This window comes from Castanea sativa, chromosome 10, assembly GCF_040712315.1.
Source record: "Castanea sativa cultivar Marrone di Chiusa Pesio chromosome 10, ASM4071231v1".
Classification (NCBI taxonomy): domain Eukaryota; kingdom Viridiplantae; phylum Streptophyta; class Magnoliopsida; order Fagales; family Fagaceae; genus Castanea; species Castanea sativa.
Window position 1 is genome coordinate 4,691,471 of NC_134022.1, and position 15,819 is coordinate 4,707,289.

Genomic DNA, 15,819 nt, shown 5'->3' on the forward strand with positions numbered 1-15,819 from the left:
TTGAGTTGCCTTGAACCCCCAATACTCCACCTTGAAATCCCGCTTCACGCCCAACTTTGATACTTAATTATTTGATACTTCTCATTACTTCTTAATTTCTATGATCTAAATGTACACAAAATCAAAAATGAAATATTGTTTAGTTGTTTATTTTTTACGCTTGATGCTAATCTTAGTTCGGTCAAAAAAAATTATAAACTGTGTTCTATCCCCTTAATGGCGCCCACAGGTGTTGATAACTGGTGCTAAACAATAATCATTAGCAATTTCTTCCCTTTTAAAGTTAATTACCACGCGCATTACAAATAGAAAATATTATTAAGATACATATATATATATATATATATATATTTTTTTTTTTTTTTTCGATTTGGTAGAATATGAACCAATGACCAGAATACTAATGAATTTATTTTTGGTGGAAGGAATTATTCAATCCCAAATATCTCATTTGTGAAAGAGCAAATTGAGACCACAGATTAAGAAGTTAATTAAGCACCATGAATCTAAAACAAAACTATCAAAAAAGAAGAGTGCGTGAGAGAAGAAAAGGGGTTGAATTAAGTTAGTCTGGTAAAAAAATTTCACCTAACTCCGTGATGCTGATGTGGTAACACAATACCCTTTTTTTTTTTTTTTTTTTATATATAGAAGATAGAATTCTACTCTAGTCTCATCTATGTATATATATATATGTGAAACTCTCTCCTAAAGACTTAAACCTCATAGTGCAATGGAACAAGACACAATTTCTTCTCCTCAATACTCTCAAACTAAAAATTACTGTATAGCATACAAAAAAGATATATATATATATATATATACACACACGGGGGATTAGCTAAACTACGCTAGCGTTAAGCAGGGTGCTCAGGTAAAAACTCATAGACCAGCTCTTATAGATGTCTATCAATGAAAAATTGTTAGCAGCAGAACTCCAATACAAGTGGGTTAGACGAAGCGAATTTTTTTTTTTACTAACCTGAAAAAGAAATAACTCTTTATAAATATGAGTTTGTTTTTTTTTTTTTTTTTCAGAAGTATCGTTTCTCTTTGGAGCGAATATTCGTTGTCCCTGTGTGTACCTATAAGAATAAGAGCAATTCCTTCTCCAAAAAAAAAAAAAAAAAGCATTTAAGATAAGGAGAGAGAAACGAAAGAAGAAAAAACAGCAACAAGTAACAAGAAGAGAAGTGTACCCAAAGCAAAACAAAAAAGGAAAGCGAAGGCTAAGGCGCAGTTAGGAGAATAGAGAGGTTCTCCCTATTTTCCCATCTCTCCTTTTCTCTTCTTCCCTTGGGAAAAAGCAAAGAAACTCAGGAAAAAAAAATGAAGAAGGGAGAAGAGAATAGCAAAGGAGTAGATGTGGGATCCAACTCCAACTCCAACCCCAAGTTTCCGCTGAGCTTTTGGGAGGTTACGGCGGCTTCCACCGTCGTTTTGGGCTTCCTGTTTGGCTTACTTGGTGTTTATCTCACCATGCCTGCGTCTGATTATAGCTTCCTTAAACTTCCTCGTAACCTCGAGGACCTTCAAATCCTCCGGTATAATCTCTCTCTCTCTCTCTCTCTCTCTCACTATTTTCTGCAAAAATTACTACTTTTTTTTTTGGCTCGAATTCCATATAAATCAGCCAAATGGGTTCTGTTTGATTTATTAATTTTCCTGGGAAAGATAGTAGCTTTAATTGATTTTGGGTTATTGTGTATCATTTTTGAGATGGTGATAATGTTAGCATATCTGCATCTGGGTCTGATTGGCTGTATTAGGTTTTACATATAAAGGTTATAGATTTAAAGAAATATTGCTTCCCTAAGGGCTAACCCAATTGGAAAAAGAAGAAAAACGTCATGATTTTCCTTGATTTTGTAAAGTAGCTGTGGTTAAAACCTGAGTCTTAGAGAGGAAAAACAATTGGTTTATACGAAATAGATAAGGGGTTTGGTTTCTTAGTTGGATTTGTTGCAAGACTTTTACATGTTCATTGCAGATCTAGCTTGTTGACTTATGTAGGTTATTTTAGGATTGTTAACATATGTCCAATGATTAATATGTGCCTTACCAGGGAGTCCTTGGGCTGTCTCTACTCTCTGTCTAACTGGAAGAAAGAAAATAAAAACGAAGTTTAATGAAATATATGCTTTAATGTAGCACCCAAAAAAAAGAGGTCTAATCAAATGTATTGTGAGTCTTCGAGTACGATCTGCAGCAGTTTGGTGGTTTGTCATGTTTCTTTTTATTAGTGCTTGAATTGTAGGCTTGATAATCCTAGAGAGATTGTCAAGACGAAAATGGCTTGGTCATTCTTTCTTCATGCTCTCTCTCTCTCTCTCTCTCTCTCTCTCTCTCTCTCTTAAATTGTACCTGTTCAGATTCTGAATAGTGATACTTGGATTCCAAAACTTAGCAAAAACTGTTAAGAGCTTAGAGGCTGGTTGACAGATAGGTTGCTTTGCCTTGGTTGACAGATAGTTGCTTTGCCTTTGCTTATTTGCTTTCTGTTGATGTTGAATTGGATTTCATGGTAATTTGGACAGTCATTAGATATTGGCTACCAGCTGTTCTGCTAGATAAGGAACTTGACCAGCTTACCATGTTCTGACTGCAGTGGGGGAGAAAGGTTGACTGAAAAATTGGACATAACTTGGTGCTGGCCCCACCTAAGTGAGCTTTTGGAAGGCTTGGTCTGGTCCATCTACTCTTTATTTATTTACATTTTCAAGCCTTAGACTTTTCCATTACAACAAACAATGGCCTAGGATTTGACTGAAAGAAAAATTATGGAAGTCAACCGTTCTGTTGGTGTCACAAGCACCTAATAACCACTAACTGATGTGTTCTGATATATGTTACCAGATTTTTTTTATACATGTTTCTCTTTTTGTTGATCTTTGGCTTGTTCTTGTTATAAAAAATTAAAATCCCTTCGTTTGACAAAATGCTTATCCCCTGCCATAAGTGCTTTATTTACAGAGATTGTTGAATGCTTTGCTGATATAATTTTTCCTCCTCTTTTTTCCCCTCCCCTTCTTCTTTAGAGATCACCTTGAGAGTTACACGAGTGACTACACTGCACAAGTCCTGGTGGGGTACTGCGTGGTTTATATTTTCATGCAGACTTTTATGATTCCTGGGACTGTGTTTATGTCATTACTTGCTGGATCCCTTTTTGGAGTCTTCAGAGGTGTAGCTCTGGTTGTCTTCACTGCCACTGCTGGGGCTTCTTCTTGCTATTTCTTATCAAAACTGATTGGCCGGCCCATTGTCTTCTCTCTTTGGCCTGACAAGTTAAAGTTCTTTCAAGCCCAGGTGAATCTCAACACTTCCAGTAACTGTTTTTGGTTAGCTTAATTCTCAAACTGGAATAACTTATTATTGTATTTTTACTTCCAGGTGGCTAAAAGAAAACAGGGGCTATTAAACTACATGCTTTTTCTAAGACTGACTCCGACATTGCCAAATACATTTATCAATTTTGCTTCACCAATTGTTGACGTGCCTTATCATATTTTTTTCCTGGCAACTGTTATCGGCCTCATACCTGCGGCTTTTGTCACTGTCAGGGTATTCTCTCTTTTAATATTTTATAATCTTGAATATTTGGATTTATTTTTAATCTTTTGTGTGTGAAAGTTTTGTGGTCATAGAGCCAACTGAGTTTAGGACTGCCTCAGATGTGAAACTGATTCCATTGCAGCACATGAACACACTTCTATAGAGAGAACTGAGACCTTGTTGGAACCTCCAATAATGATGTAATGAGTTCTTCTGATATGATTGTGTTAGGTTGTAGACAGTGTGTTCTCTTTGTATGGTAGTTTGGAGGAATTAAAGAATCTTACTAGTAATTCAACAAATCTGGTTATTACCCACTTGTTGGAGATTTTGTTCTTATCAACTTTTTATTGTCTAATGGAGTTTGGGGGAATTCCCAGTCGACTTCAATGCAAGAAGTCAGGAGCCCAAGTACTACAAATAGTTTCAAGTATTCTGAGTTGTTGAATTAATAGCACTAATGTCACTCATATCTAAAAATCTAAAGCTTTTCTTTAGTGCCTTAATATTCCCGACTCTCTTGGTATGTGTAGGCTGGATTAGCTCTTGGAGAGTTGCAATCTGTAGGGGATCTCTATGACTTCCAATCAATTGCCACTCTGTTCTTCATTGGAGTTGTCTCTATTACCCCCACGCTGGTGAGGAACAATAACTCGTAGTATTCCACTGGCAGACCTTGATTAGTGTACATCAGCCCTTGCTCTCACAGCAGCCATTTGGGTTTCGCTACATTTCCGTACAGATTCGCTTTGTATAAAAAGCATTATATTGACAATTCTGCAGCCACTGGAGATGATTGTGTGGGAAATCTAATGCTGTGAATGAGATTTCTGCATTGTGGCATATTTACTATTGGGATTTCAGGGGCTTGGGGGAGGGGAGTGGAGGGGATGGAAGGAGCAGGGCAGGTCGGGGGATATAATGTTTAAATTCAATTTCAATGTAACATTCAATCTACATTTTTATAGATGTGTATATTATTGTTTTGAATCTGAATGCAAGTACAGGCATTCTCATGCTGTAGATTATTGCCATTGGTTTGTGTTTAGCAAAAAAAGAACAAAAAAAAGTTTAACTGGTTTGTGTTTTATTGCCAAAAAAAAAAAAAACCAAAGCTGTACTTGGAAAATATATTTGTGATGTGCTGGCGTGTCCTGTGATCAGTGACCGGTATGGAATAGATTGATTGTTTGATCAAGCTGTGTAATGCCAGGGAAATTCTGATGCCTATTGTTAGTAGGATATTTTCATTTTATTTTAATCCTTTTTTTTTTGAGGAAAAATTTTAATCTTAATCCAGGATTGAAACAAGAAATTAGCAGGTGCACATTGGCTGATTACGTTTGTTGACTAACCTAGATCAGTTGTGCCGTCATGCTTAATCCCAGTGTTTTAGCCAATTCCTTGAAGGGATTAGTTCCTATTTAGCCAGTAGAAAGAACATAATATTACATTATAGGGAAAAATACCATTTGAGTCACCACATTTTGAGGTTGTTAATTTTGATCTAGACATTTTTGTAGCAGTTCTTGTTATTTTCAACTCATAATAATTGAGTCATTATTATTTTCAACTCGCAATAATTTGGTGCCTATGGTTAACTAATAGATTGATAGTCCATAAAATATAAAGACCAAATTGATAGTAACCTCATAATGTAAGAATTTAAATGGTATTTTCACCAACATAAAATTAACAAGGAACATGACAATTTTTTTAAACAAAAAGAGAAAAAGAAAAAACCTAGTGATCTCTTTTAAGTAATTGAATACTATGGCGGGTAAAAAGCAAAAGAACAACTTTAAGTATGAGTTTACTATATGCTATCTCAATTAATTTCTTTAGAGACGAGAAGTCAAGTCTATTTTAGAATATCCAATACAGATATTAAGAAGGCTTATGTCATAGAATTAAGAGAGATATGGTATTTATTTCATTGATGTTCATTTGAAAGTTGATAAAAAAAAAAAAAAAAAAAAAAAAAAAAAAAACACACACACACACACACACACAAGTGTTGGTCCAAGAGTCTATTCTGAGCAAGATGTTACAAAACAGATGAACTCTTTTTTTTTTCTCCCCCCACTTCAGATGTTTTATCTTGCTTTATATATCCAACTTAAATACATCTAGATTTTACACTTGGAAGGTTGGGATCACACTCCTAGCATTCTTATCCCATCCGGAATATACCAGTAAGTTTTACATTAAAATCTTAGTTGTGCCACCACTGTTTATGGTCACTTCCTCATTAATGCGATCAGAGAAGTAGTTATCTTATATTTAATGCGGAGGGGATGACTTCTATTCCATTTTTTCTTCACCCTTCTAGCATTCCCATTCCGTGCCAAGTCGGTTTTCTTTCCTTTTGGTGGTTTAGCTCTGTGCCCCTTATACAACTAGTGCTCGTCCTTCCGAGGTTCGAAGTATGTCCTTGGAATCTTCATCAAGTAAGTTACCCCAATCTCTCTTCAAGTCGTGAGATCTCCGCCCTAGATTATTTTATGGATTTTAGCTCATCGAAAATAACCTTGACTGCCTATTTACCTATTTTGAATCCTTGTCCCCCACAAATATCTAAACAAATTAGAGTTAGAAATTATTCTAGGGAAGAAAAGGATTATATATATATATATATATATATTTTGTAGGGATAAAAGAACCGAGTAGGAGTATTGGGCCATGGGCCATGCCCGAGGATGCAGAGGAGCTCGAGGATGATCAAACAATAAGATAAATATGTGGGTTAATAGGCCGAGGACAATAACAAATAGCAACGAACAAGTGGTGTCTCCAGAGGAGCCAAACGTCCTCGGGGAGCATTGTGGAAGGTTGGCACCCGATCGCCTAGAGAATACCGTGTAAGAGGCAACCATACTTTTGAGGATAAACTTCAGAGAAATGGGTCAACAGTAAACTAAGAAATATCTTAGAAGAATGTTGCTACAATCACATTAAATGTTCTACACCCAAACAACTGATCACGTTTATGTGAAAATGACATTTGAATAGTGATATTTAGTCTTACAATTACACACAAAGTTTCCAGAGGGGTTCTGATGAGACAAGCATCTAGAAGATCATTTATATAATTAACAAGTGAAAGGCTAGGATCAAAAAGAAGAAGACTATATAAGGGGATGACCTTCATGAAAAATGAGGCATCTAATTTGGGAGAAAAAGAAATAACTTCTTGTACTTTGAAAAAGCTTGATTAAATATAAGAACATCTCATCCTCAGACTTGACCAATGAGAGTTACTCCTTTCAAATTGTGTCTTTTTTTCTTTTTGGCACGAATCCAATCCATTGTGGCCTAGACATGATTTACTGAGTCTTTTACCTGTGAAATCCATCCTCTAACAAATATATTGTTTTGGGCTCTTTGGACCATCATCCATTCCCATTAGGCTAAGGGTCTAAATCCAATCCTTACACACACACACACACACACACACACACACACACACACACACACATATATATATACATATATATATAATCGAATACATTTAACTTTTAGTTTTGTTCGACCACGTAATATTTTGCCATAAGTTTTTGAATCCTCGCAATTTATACATTAATATATATATTTTTATCTTATTTTATTTCTATTATATATTTAAATGCTTAATTAAAATAATGTCGCATTAACTTTTTTTTTAACGATAGATTGATAGTTTAATATACAAATACAATCATAATATCTATTAATAATAATCATAATTACATAAATACCAAATGATTTTTTTATAAGTCAGTAAATACCTATTAATAACTACCATAATTTTATATTACTAGTTCCATTAAAAACACAACTTGCTAATAAGATAAATAATTATCAAAATTTAATATTAATATATTTATTTATTTATTTAAATATCAAATTGTATATTTATACACAAGATAAAATATTTTCTTAAAAAATACACAAAATAAAAGAAAGAGAAAATTATCAAATTGTTATTTATTCACAAAATAAAAGAAATAGAAAATCATTTTTTAAATAAAATAATATTTTATAAATTGGGGCGGCAGTGAAGGGATGTTTTCTCTTGAGCTTGGTTGATCAATACTGAAAATATTTTAATTAAATTACATTTGGCCTTCTCTAGTGGTGTATTTGTCGCGTAGGGATTATGAATGGGAATGGTAAGGTAAATTCTTAAGAATTCCTGAAAATTTAATTTGTTTGATTTTTTTTTTTTAAATTATGATTTCTATGAATAATTCTAATTCTCACATTTTAAGTACAAAATGTCAATTTTCGTATATCTTATATTTATAAAAAAATATTAATATGAAATTAAAAAATATATGGAATTAATTTTTTTAAAATAAAATGTTATTTGTATCCAAATATGTCAATATGATGTTTATTGACGTTAATGGGTATTTTTTTTTTCTATTTAAAAGCTTATCAATAATGGTCAAATTATTAATTGTTTTAGTTATTGAATGGTTTTGCATAAGATTATCCTAAACAATTGAGTTTATATTTCTATTTAAAATATGATATAAATTTCAATTATTTTTTATCTTTTATTTTTATTTTTTGAGATAGATAAATAGCGCAGGAGAAGGAGGGATTCAAACTATACATATGAGATTTCTCAGAAGACATCATTAATAGTTTAATACTGGACTATAACTAAGCATTTAGTGACTTCAATGTGTTTCTCCCCCCACCCCTTTTTTTTTTCAAGATCTCAAAAATAATAATTATTATGGCTCATATATTATGTATTATTACTTCTGAGTTTTTTTTTTTGAGAGAGTTTCAACCTATGACGTCCGCTCTTAGTGATAGCTCTTTATCATCAGACCAAGACACTAATCAGTTTTTGGTGTAGACGGGGATTGAACCCCAGATCTCTTATATAAGCAACAACCAACAAAGACTTTACCAGTTGAGCTAACTGGAACCCACTATTACTTCTGAGTTGAATCAATTTGAACGTGCATTTTATAAAAATATGTTAATTTGATTTGTTTAATTAGCTTTCTTAAATATTAATACATAAATGATGATTAAATTGGTCATTAGTTGAATATATTCTGAATTTATAATGAATATACCTTTTATTTTATTAGGTTTTTGTGTATCTTATTATACAATATACGATACAAAAAATCAAAAATCAATTCACAATATGATTCACATTTTAATAACTATGTCTATATTTCATGCCATGCTTATATCATATAGCTCAATATAAATGTTCAGTGTTGTGCAACACGCTCTAACATGTAACTTACTATAAGTAAGTACATTAAAATCATTTAAATATATTGCTTTAGGTAAATATTTATTATTAATATTTCAAAAAAAATAAAAATCTATTTCAATTATAACTCTTTATTATCAAAAGTTTCAAGAATTTTAAAATATTTTTTTAAAAAATAAATATTATCTACTTTGACTTTTGATTTTGATTATATATAAAAAATTGTGGTTCTACACAAATATGTTTTCGTTACAAAATTTGGGGGTTTGTTTTTTTACTCCTGAATTTGTTGTCTTAAAAATTGTGGTTACAATAAGTGGATGTTCTCTCTCTTTTTGGCATAAATCTTTTAAGCAATACTGAACCTATTTTAATTAAATTACATCTGTTCTTCTCTAGGGTGTATTTGCTATGTACACATTAGGATAGGAATGGTAAATTCTTAAGAATTCTTAAAAATTTAATTTTTTATTTGACAGAATTTTCAAGAATTAAAATTTCAATGAATAACTTTATCTGCGTATAATATGTGAATTCTAAATTTCTAATTCTCACATTTTTTTTCACATTTTTATCCATCAGTAACAACTATTAACAACCTACCACTTAAGTTTTGTTGTAAAAATTTTGTTGACATATTACTTTTCTTTCAGATATCCTACATCTATAAGAGTTACTAATATGACATTTAAAACTAACCATTATATTCTTTCTTATAAAATTATTATAAAATTTATTTTAACAATAAAATGTTTATTTTTACCATTTAACAACTTATCAATAATAATCAAAATTTTATATAGATAAAAGGGTCAAACTATGCCATCAAAATAATAATAATAATAATGGCCAAACTATTAATTGTTTTAATTATTGAATGAGTTTGTTTAAGATTATCCAAGTAGTACCCTTTTTAAAAAAAGGTACAGTTTTATTAAGCGAAAACTTCCAGAAACTCATGACAAGGCCCGTTATAGAAGAGACAGATATGATATACTTGCTAAGATTGAGCTATACACTTGTATTTTGAGCCCCATATTTCTGAATTCTGAAAAATTTGGAGGTCAACCTTGGGAAAGAAAGCGAGAAGGATGGTTATAATAAAGGAGGAACCAGGTACGGGAAAAGTGTTAAAAAGAAGGGAAAAAAAAATCGTGATTCAAGGAACTTTAAACTTTCCATTTCAATTAAAAAGTAAAAATAAAACATTTGTAATACATAAAACATTTGTAATACACCCAAGCTGAGAGTTACATTCATGATACTCTCAAGTCATGTCTACAATACAGAAACTTTCGTTTTGTATTCCTACTTAGATTTCTTGAATTTCTTTCTCTGCTGGAAGCTCTCCGGTGTTTGGCTATCTAGCTTGCGTTTGATCCCTGCTTGTCTTGAAGAGCCACCATCCCTTCGCACTGTTTCTTTTGCCCTTCGGGCAGCAACTGCTGGTCTTTTCCGCAGCCGTTCTTTTGACTTCTCTCTCTGATTTTTAGAATTCAAATGGCCTGGCCTACTGCTTTTGTGATGGTCGCTCTTTTGTACATCAGATTTGTAAGCACGCTTGCCCTGGTAGGACAGGGGAGCCTTTGTATTTGCCCGGTTATTGCTTTTTGGAGTCCTAGGATCCATGGCCAGCCTCTTGGCAGGGGTAGTAGGAGCTTCAGCAGGTGATGAGTTTGGTCTCTTAGAAGGGGTGGAATCTTTTCTTGCATGAGAGACCCTTAGCTCTCGGTCTCGAAGCTTCCAGTTTCGTTTTTTAACAACCATATTTGCAGCTTCCTGCAAATACACATGTAATTATAATGTAATTACTAAGTAATATAATGGCTATACAAGTCCCATTATTTTTGAAAAGTAATGGCAACAAAAGACTTTAGAAATAATAACAGAACTTTGAAAGATTTCATGATCAGACTGAATATTCTGTTTACAGTATCAGAGGTTTTGCTATTTCTTAATCTGTCTTTGCCCTTAAATTGATCATAAGCCTTCCAATTACCACCCACCTTCAACCCAAAGCAATTCAACTCTCCTTCACAAGAAAATAAGGCATGCTCCCCTAGAAACATTTAGCTAAACGCCTAAATCTAATTCCAATATTCACATCTTGGCCAGATAAAAGAGAAATCAATATCGTCAACAATAAAACATGCAAGATATCATAACCATTCTATCCAAACAATTCCTTTCGCTTGATCTCCAAATATGCTTTGTCCAAAAGAGATCCTCTAAATGAAAACACAAGAGAAAGGCTATAACGCATTTCAGATGGATGCTTTAGGGTCCGTTTGGATAGAACTTATTGCTGAAAATTGAAAACTGAAAACACTGTAGCAAAATAATTTTTAAATGTATGAATAGTACTGCGAGACCCATTTTTAATAAAAAATTGTTAAAAAAATACATAAACAGTGCGCGCACAGTACACGCACAGTGCGCGCACTGCACGCTTGTCCCCCCGCAGCAGAGGAAAAAAAAAAGGCAAAACGTGGACGCAGCAAAAAAAATCTGAATCCAAACGCCCTCTTAACCTCCAAACATGTCCACAAGCAATTAGTGACACAACAAACTGTTTATAGCCTCCAGAAATTACTTTCACAAGGTAAGGAGAAATTCACAAAAAGAGTCCCTATGACTATCCCTTGAAATCGATTATAGATTACAACTCCAGTTCTCATGGTATTCATGTATAAAATGACAAACGGTGGTGCAGTTGACATAGGTGTATAGAACCAAGTGTGACTGGATATGCCAAAAGCAAACTTTGTATCATACTATTTTCGGGAAAAAAAAGCCTGCCAAAAGTATTAAATTTTTTTTTTGATAAGTACCAAAAGTATTTAAATTAATGAACATCACAAGTTTTTGACTATCTTGTACTTTCATAAAATTACTTAAGGAGAACTGAACTTCAACTAAATAGAAAGGTAGAATTCCATCTCAATTCCCACTAACATGGACTGAAACATTTCCAAACTCAATAAACATTCACAATTAGGTAAAAAATTATAAATGTAAGATAATTTGAGATCATACCCTTGTTTTGAACAAGACGTAGGCGATGCCCTTTCCGAGACTTATATGTGAATGTCTAATGACCCTAATGGCTTCAATGCAGGATCCCAGATTACCAATACCAGAAAACAACTGATAAAGTTCTTCATCCTGAAAGAAAAAATGAAGAAAGAAAAAATAACAATGTTTCCAAATTACAACAATAATGCGGAATTGGAAGTCCACACATGCAGAAATCAACACAAGCAAGTTACCTTTACATCATATGGGAGGTTACCCACGAAAATAGTTCTCTTGCTATCATAAAGTGAACCAATCTCCCCTTTCAACTTCTTACGAGGCGGGCATGCCCTGTCTACACGAATGTGATTTCCAGCAACCTAAGATCACATTAGGAAAAAAAAAAACTTTCAACTCACACACACACATATATATATAGCAACAAAAATAGAACTTAAAATAGAATCATGGCAATTGCAAAAGTTGAGATAAGAATGTACCGCAGCCATGTTATGGGACAAAGAAGCCTGGGCGGATTCCTCAGTTTTAAAAACAATGTATGCATGGACACTGCAATAATAAGCTTTGTCATAAAAAAAAATTACACTGAGAAAAAGACAATAAAATATCTAGAATAGCATTAGGAAAAAAAATCATAACAAACGTATCATTTATCAATTATTAAACGTAAAGGGATCATAAATTCTACCTAGAAGCGATCGATATAGAACAAAACATATTATTGCCTCATACATGTGAAGATAGCAATTGTATAGAGGAAGGAGAGAGGTCAAGTTTCCAAGATAAATCGAATAAATTATTTGAACATTGAACAGCAAAGAATGAAAATTTTAATATAACAAAGTAAAAGCAAAGTTAGAAAACTTATACAACCAATCCACCCAAAATCTAAATATATAACATGATTAAACGCTTATAGAGAAAAGCACATTCAAATTTCAAACAAGTTAAATGAATCAAACTTGTACAAAAACATTTATGTGATTCAAGATAATCACCAGTCAGCAGCTTCATTGATTTTCTTCGAAAGTATGGCTCCCTTTCTCGGTAATTTTGTCTGCAAAAAACATAGCCATCCATCAATACTCACCCCATACAACATGTTTGCTCAAAATCAATCAATAAAGAATAAAATGGTGATTTGAACACTCACATCCAAGACAGGCACAGACCGAATCCTCACAGACTCAATCTCTCCAAATTGTTTGAATTCCTTAATCAAGGCCTTCTTCTTTATCTTCAGTGGCAAGTTGCCAACAAACACAGTCCTCAAAAGCTTGCTTTCGTCGTCGAAACCAGTATTGGAAACCACCATATCCTCCACACTATCCACTGTTTTCCTCTTCACCCCAACCACCACTTTCTTCTTCTCCTGTTTTTCTTCCTCTTCTTTTTCTTCTTCCTCAACCGGACCGAATTTCTTCGCCTCGTACTGTCTCTCAAGCTCATCCCTTTTCCTCTTCTTCTTCTTCTTCTCCTTCAAACCCAAATCAGGGTTTTCTTCCCCTTTTGGTACACCAAAATTAGGGTTTGGGGTTACCTCTTTCTTCGATTTCTTAGCCTCCAATGGGGCCTCGGCGACCAAATCTGAATCATCATCACCATCATCATTACGATTAGGGTTTTGCGATATCTCTTCCTTCGATTCCTTGTCCCTCTTCCTCTTACTCTTCTTTGTCGTCTCCTCCTCCTCCTCCTTCAAATTAGGGTTTTGAGAAATGAGAGATTCAGCAGGAGCAAACCCTGACTGATCATGGGAGTTTCGCTTGTAGGGATTGTCGGAGGAGAAGATGGGAACGGCGGCGTCTTGGGGGTTTCCGAATAGGGATTGGAAAATGTCGGTGTCGTTTTTGGGAGATTTTGCTACTTCTTTGGATTTCTTTGGTTTTCCCATATCTCAGAGCTGTAGGCTGCAAAAGAGTTTGGAACCCTAAGGGCAATTTTAGGAGGGAGAGGGAAGACGTGTGTTAAGTCAAAAAAAACTTTGAGGCCCGGGTTGCCATTTTGAACTTCTAAGCCCATGGGCCTTATAAATATTTACTACCATATGAGCTCGGCACACACACTTTAATATTACTTATTAAAGATTTTGATTTTTTTTTTTTTATAAATTTTATGTGGTAGTATATCTATTTATGGTGTATAAATTTGTTTATCACTTGGAATACTTACTACTTAGTAGTTACTTCATTCTCAAAAAAAAAAAAAAAAAGTTAGTAGTTACTACTCTACAAGAGGATCCCTTAGGTGATAAAGTAAAACAGACATATACCATATAATTTTCAAATAAATAACAATAAAAGGAAATGAGAAAAGACAACACTTTCATAATAAATTTTAAGTGATAAGTTGTTATTAGTTATTATGAGTGGGTAAAAAAGTAATTTAAATTGTGAATTTAAATTAAAACCAATAATAACTCACCACCTATGATTTGTTATGAAAATATTGTGAACGTAATACTTCTTAAAAGAAATAGCATATCTCCACTCGAGAAGATCATGCAAATCTATCACCACCTTAAAAAGGAAGGTGATTAAGATAATTAGCTACAATCAAAAGCAAAGATTCCCAAGGTCAAAACTCATTCATCCCCCCCCCCCCCCCCCAATATATAGATGATCAGATCATATTTTCCATGGGAAAAATCCTAATGAGATCAATTGATTTGGTTGGAATTTAGAGGTGACTACAAAATTCTGAAGGTTTATATATATGAGCTCATTTGAAGCAACAAGTGTTTTATTTGGATTCATAATTGCTGTATTAGGAGTGCCTGAATAAGGGTCAGAAAACTACTTGTTTGGATGAAATTTAGATGTGACTATAAATCCTGGGAATTACAGGTCCAATTTGAAAGCAACAAGCATAAGGTTTCATGAATGTGTTCTTGACGCAAATAGAGAATAAGATACATAGACCAGTTGCAATATTGACTTGTCCTTATTGATTGCATGTGTTGTATACTGCATGCATCAGTTATGCAGAAGGGGTTCGGCTTTTGTATTGAGGCTTATTCTTAGGATTGTTCATTACTCATTAGTAGCAAAAGCTATATGTTAACCTTATGCAGTTTATAAAGGAGACAATCTTATATTCTAGTTTTTGATGATCATTGATAGTTAGAATCTTATTAAAGGGTAGGCACATGCAGTAGTACAATATCCAATTGAAAGAAGGAAAGCACGGACCCGTCAAATTGCTTGTCGTGCGCACTACAAAAAATAAGGCCTATAGTTACACGACATATGCTTGGGACACGGCAACATGCGTGTCCCATTTTTGTTTATGTATAAATATACTAAGCGCCCCAAACTTAGAAGATGTAAGGCTGTCATGTAACAGTGTTACGTACGATTGGAAGATAATGAAATATTGTTCCAAAGATTAGTATATATACCGTCTAAAATAATTATTTAAACTAACGAGTTACTTAGCGTGCGTTTGGCTAACACTTATGTTGCGTTTTGCGTTTTAAGTGCTGGGTCCCACAGCATTGTTCATGACCAAGCCAACAAATGAAAAACGCAGGAAACAAACCCACGGCAACACTGTTACATTTTAAAAATTATTTCGTTACAATATTTTTAGCAATAAGTTTTTAATTTTTAGCAAAATAAGTTGTATCCAAACAAATCCTTAGTTGAATTTATAACTACAAAGGTTAGATCATTTTATAGTTGTACTCTGGTTATGTAATGTATTATAAATCTGGTTTAAAACACTATTATTACTATTTTCGTGTATGTTCTAATAAGTATTATTGTTAACAATTAAAAAAATAAAATAAAATGAAATAAAATGAAATCATAGCTATAATTATGATGAGGAAATACTTCGGAAATGGTGTCATTACTTCACATGGGAAAAATAAAGTAATTTTTAATAATGAAATAGCCTTTAGCTAATTTCTCTAGAAAAAAAAAAAAAAAAAAAAAAACCCTTACCCAATTGTTTTTACGTAAATGATAAAATAAAACCTTAAAGTAACGTATAAGAAA

The 15,819-nt window shown here is 33.3% G+C and overlaps 2 protein-coding genes across 2 annotated transcripts; one reads left to right on the forward strand and one right to left on the reverse strand.

Annotated features, from left to right (window-relative positions):
* Nucleotides 1–1,135: 1,135 nt before the first annotated feature.
* LOC142613782 (putative membrane protein At4g09580) lies at nt 1,136–4,749 on the forward strand. The gene is made up of 4 exons (XM_075786281.1): nt 1,136–1,544; nt 3,039–3,309; nt 3,394–3,564; nt 4,089–4,749. The coding sequence occupies exons 1-4, from the start codon at nt 1,330–1,332 to the stop codon at nt 4,212–4,214; spliced, it is 783 nt and encodes a 260-aa protein (XP_075642396.1). The 5' UTR covers nt 1,136–1,329; the 3' UTR covers nt 4,215–4,749.
* Nucleotides 4,750–9,940: 5,191 nt separating this feature from the next.
* LOC142613379 (uncharacterized) lies at nt 9,941–13,787 on the reverse strand. The gene is made up of 6 exons (XM_075785711.1): nt 12,972–13,787; nt 12,817–12,875; nt 12,298–12,367; nt 12,052–12,177; nt 11,819–11,947; nt 9,941–10,561 (listed from the first exon to the last, which is right to left on the reverse strand). The coding sequence occupies exons 1-6, from the start codon at nt 13,710–13,712 to the stop codon at nt 10,091–10,093; spliced, it is 1,596 nt and encodes a 531-aa protein (XP_075641826.1). The 5' UTR covers nt 13,713–13,787; the 3' UTR covers nt 9,941–10,090.
* Nucleotides 13,788–15,819: the final 2,032 nt, after the last annotated feature.

Excerpts from the sequence above, each read along its gene's own strand:
- LOC142613782 (XM_075786281.1), top strand. The coding sequence starts at position 1,330 with ATGAAGAAGGGAGAAGAGAATAGCAAAGGAGTAGATGTGGGATCCAAC. Across the intron at positions 3,310-3,393 it reads TAAAGTTCTTTCAAGCCCAG|GTGGCTAAAAGAAAACAGGG; the intron begins GTGAATCTCAAC and ends TTTTACTTCCAG. Across the intron at positions 3,565-4,088 it reads CGGCTTTTGTCACTGTCAGG|GCTGGATTAGCTCTTGGAGA; the intron begins GTATTCTCTCTT and ends TGGTATGTGTAG.
- LOC142613379 (XM_075785711.1), bottom strand. The coding sequence starts at position 13,712 with ATGGGAAAACCAAAGAAATCCAAAGAAGTAGCAAAATCTCCCAAAAAC. Across the intron at positions 12,368-12,816 it reads ATCAATGAAGCTGCTGACTG|TGTCCATGCATACATTGTTT; the intron begins GTGATTATCTTG and ends TTATTATTGCAG. Across the intron at positions 12,178-12,297 it reads TGTCCCATAACATGGCTGCG|GTTGCTGGAAATCACATTCG; the intron begins GTACATTCTTAT and ends ATGTGATCTTAG.